This window comes from Galeopterus variegatus, unplaced genomic scaffold (genome assembly GCF_000696425.1).
Source record: "Galeopterus variegatus unplaced genomic scaffold, G_variegatus-3.0.2 Scaffold8891, whole genome shotgun sequence".
In the NCBI taxonomy this organism is placed as follows: Eukaryota; Metazoa; Chordata; class Mammalia; order Dermoptera; family Cynocephalidae; genus Galeopterus; species Galeopterus variegatus.
In genome coordinates, this window is record NW_007735002.1 from 53,853 (window position 1) to 58,113 (window position 4,261).

The 4,261-nt window shown below is 34.0% G+C and overlaps 1 protein-coding gene across 1 annotated transcript; it reads right to left on the bottom strand.

The window, feature by feature from the left end:
* Positions 1-356: 356 nt before the first annotated feature.
* On the bottom strand, positions 357-3,728 carry LOC103608825 (olfactory receptor 6C2-like). Its single transcript, XM_008593215.1, has 2 exons — positions 3,700-3,728; positions 357-1,320 (listed from the first exon to the last, which is right to left on the bottom strand). Exons 1-2 carry the CDS (start codon positions 3,726-3,728, stop codon positions 357-359), a joined length of 993 nt encoding a protein of 330 aa, XP_008591437.1.
* Between the last annotated feature and the right edge of the window lie 533 nt (positions 3,729-4,261).

The window sequence follows — 4,261 nt, forward strand, 5'->3', positions numbered from 1 at the left end:
CAAAATGATCTCTGAAATCTCATTTAAGATGTTGGGATTATGTTTTATGATTTTAGGTCCCATCTGCAATTTCCAGATAGACAATCCTATTATCCTGGGTTGTGAATATTGGTCTTATTGTTGCTCTTCCTGAAGCAGCAATTTATAATACAGCAATTCTTAAACATTTTGTTCGTACCCTTTCTCCAAATATAAAAAAAGTTAATATTCTTAACTTGTTCAATTTGCAATGAGAAGCAAGAATTGACTTTTGCTCATAATAGGTACTGAAGGTAAGGTGAAGTCTAGATCAGAAAGAGACAAAATGAAGTTGAAATTAAAAAACTATGTATAGGGAACTAGATTTTAACATTTCCCTAGTTCTTAGCAAGCAATATAATTTTTTTGACTAACTTATTAAAAGCTTGTTTCACTTGTTTGTTCCTCAGAGTATAAATAAATGGGTTTAACATGGGGGAAATGGAAGTAGTAAGTATTGACACTCCCTTATTAATGGTCATTTCATCTTTTGCTGAGGGTTTGACATATATAAAGATACAGCTGCCATAGGTAATGGAAACCATAATGATGTGGGAAGAACATGTGGAAAAGGCCTTTTTCCTTTGCTTGGCAGAGGGGAATCTTAGAATTGTTCTGACGATATACATGTAGGACAAAAGCACACACACAAGAGTCATGATAAAGATCAACACAGAGCAAACAATAAACATCTGCTCTATCAACCACGTATCTGAGCATGAGATCTTCAAGATAGGATTAGCATCACAGACAAAGTGGTCAATGACATTAGAGTCACAGAATTCCAGGTTCAATCCCAAGCTAAGTGGTGGTAATATGATCAACAAAGCAGTCATCCAACAGCAGGAGATGAGCCTTTTGCAGACCTTGTTGTTCATGATGGTCAGGTAATGCAGGGGCTTGCAGATGGCTACGTAGCGATCATAGGACATGGTGGCCAGAAGAAAAAACTCTGTTATTCCAAAGAGATATGTAAAAAAGAGTTGGCATGCACAAGCATTATAGGTAATGTCCCTGTCTCCTGTTGATATACTGTACAAAAATCTAGGAATACAGGCAGAGGTGAATGAGATTTCTAAAAAGGAGAAATTTTGGAGAAAAAAGTACATAGCAGTTTTAAGGTGGGAATCTACTAATGTGAGGAGGATGATGGTCAGGTTTCCAGTTACACTCAACATGTAGGTGATCAGTAAAAATGTAAAGATCAGAAACTGCAGTTGGGGGTCATCTGTCAGACCCAGGAGGATGAATCTGGTGAGTGATGTATGATTTCTTATTCCTGGGTCCTGACTTCTGCCCAGTCTGCATGTAAAATTAAGAAAGATCAGAACTAAGAGGGTAGGAATTTTTTTTCTGATGGATTATGATTTTCTGAGGCAAACAATGTGTTTTCTATTTATTTTGTTTCACTTGATAATTAATATTTTAAAACAATTTTTGCCTTCAAATATTTTGATATGTCAATCGGTGTGAAACCTTGGCTTTCAAACATTTTCGAGCACTGCATATGGTAAGAAATATCCTTTATATTGTAATCCAGTGTATATGCACATACACACATATACCCGCAGATATCAGAAACAAAAATTTCAAAAAAAAAAAACCTGGCCTTTAGATTCCCTGCTCTGTAATGTTTTCTGTTCTAGTTTATCTCATTAAATATAAATACAAATATTATTAATTTGTAGCTTAGTAATTGGTTATGACCTGTGGTTTGAAAAATATCCTGATTATATTAAAGAATTCTTTTAACTACAATATGATCCAAAGAATAATAGGATATTTCCTTCCAAGATATTTAAAAAAATTACCCTACTCTTTTAACTTACACTTTGCAATAGTATTTTCCACAGCATGCACTTGTTCCTCAGTGAGTAATGAGATCATGAACATTGGGATATCCTTTTTTTTAAAGAAATTTTTTTCTCACTAACTGAAATTTTGCTTGGTTTTATTTATCTGTTTAAAGCTTTTTTGTACAAATCGTAAACATGAGGGATGGTTATGATATGATGTTTCTAGATCCATCTGTTAACACAGTGAGGATTGTATTCCATGACATAGCACGTAATTAATCTATAAAGGACATTTCTCCTACAGAATATCATCCCCTGGATCTTTCCCATGCCTTCTCAAAATGTTTATGATTTTGCCTGTTATTCACTGATTATCTACATAAGTCATCAGCAGAAAAAGTGTATTGATACATATGAATTTACTAATAGGTGAGGGAATGTTTTGTAAAAGATATACACAGCTAAAGTTATTTTCTTACTGCTTTATGATTTCAGTTTGTTCTCATCTGACTGAAACACACTCAGCCCCTTTGTTATCATGACACAGATTATTATCAGCACTATAATTATTAAATAGAATCTCCAATTTCACTTCGACAATGTGCAATGGTTTTTTTCTAATTCCTGACTTCCAAGATATTCTTCAACTGTTTGTGATATGCTGTCCGAACACACCATCCACTGAAGGGGCTATTGGCAGGATTACTTGTGATTTCTCCTAGGTTAAATGAAGTGTAGCCATTTTATTAGACTTTTTGGTTTCATTTGACACTGTCAATTACTCTTTTCCTCTTACAATGGTCCTAATCCATTGTTTACATGATATCCATGCTCCTGGTTTTTGTTTTCCCTTCTGGTCTCTCCTTTATAAGATCTCTTCCCCTACTCATCTTTATAAAATCTGTATTTCTCAGACTTCACCCATAACTTCTCTACTTTGTTTCTCTATGTGTTTTCCTGGGCACTGCATTAGATTCCATGACTATAATTTAGCATTTAAAATTTGATGATTAAAATGTCTAGATATGATCTTTCAGACTGTTAGACATCTCCACCTGGAAATTCTACACTCTCCTCAAGTTCAACATGTTCAAGATTGAGTTCTACATCTTCTGCTCCACTATTACCCCTTGCCCTATTCCTTGTTCACTATTGTATACTGAAACCAAAGGCAACATTTACTGCCCTGTATTAACAATTGAGATCAAGCTACATTTTTTGTTTAGCCCTATCTTGAAACTATTGACACTGCAGGTACTTTCACTTAACTTTTGTTGTTTCCTTGACTCTAACTTGGGGAACTTTTGTTCATTTGGTCCTGGTGGAATTATGAAAAGGGGATTTAAAAACACACTACACTGCCAGACAGGTACTGTGGTAATCATTTTACATGGACTATTTGTCTAGAAAAAATTTTTCACCTAATCATTTGTGTTTTACCCCTCCTCCTTACTCTGTCTCATTTTCTTAAAAGGAATTTATTTTTTAATTGAAGCATATTGATTTACATATTTATGGGGTACAGTTATATTTTAATGCATATATACATTGCATAATGATTAAATTAGGGTAGTTAACAAATTCATAGTTATTTCTTTGTGATGAGAACATTTGAGCCCTCTTTTCTAGCCATTTGAAAACATACAATAAATTACCATTAAGTATTGATGTCTGGTACTACTGTATACCACAAGAACTTATCTTTCCTATTAGTTGTAATTTTGCATCAATTAACCAACCTCTAGTTATCTCCCCTCCCCCATCTCAGTCTTTGGTAACCACAATTCTACTCTTTAGTTCTAAAAGTTTAACTTATTATTTTCTTGTTATCTCTCTCGTATGAGTGAGAACATGCCATATTCTTTCTGTCTCCCAGTTATTTTACTTAAAGCAATGTCTTCTTGTTTCATCCATGTTGCCACAAATGACAGGATTTCATTCATTTTCATGGCTGAGTATTATTCCATCGTGTATATATAGCACATATTCTTTATCCATTCATCTGTCAATGGACACCTAGGTTGATTCCATATCTTGGCTATTGTGAATAGTGCTGCAATAAATATGGGGGTGTAGATATCCCTTCTGTATGCTAATTTGTGTTCCTTTGGATAAGTACCCAAGAGCAAGATTGCTGGATCATATGGTAGATCACATCTTTAGTTTTACGAGGGACCTCTGTAAAGTTTTCCTTAGTGGCTGTACTAATTTACATTTCCATCAACAGTGTGTAAGAGTTCCCCTTTCTCTTCGTCCTCACCAACATTTGTTATTTTTTGTCTTTTTTTATAATAGTCATTCTAACTAAGGTGAGATTATATCTCATTGTGGTTTTGATTTGCATTTCTCTGATGATTAGAGATGTTGAGCATTTTGTCATAAACCCGTCGATTTCTCCATCTCATTCTTTTTTTTTTTTTTTTTTTTTTTTTTTTTTTTTTTTTTCT

Excerpts from the sequence above, each read along its gene's own strand:
- LOC103608825 (XM_008593215.1), bottom strand. The coding sequence starts at position 3,728 with ATGGATGAAACAAGAAGACATTGCTTTAA. Across the intron at positions 1,321-3,699 it reads ACAAGAAGACATTGCTTTAA|ACTGGGCAGAAGTCAGGACC; the intron begins GTAAAATAACTG and ends TTTTACATGCAG.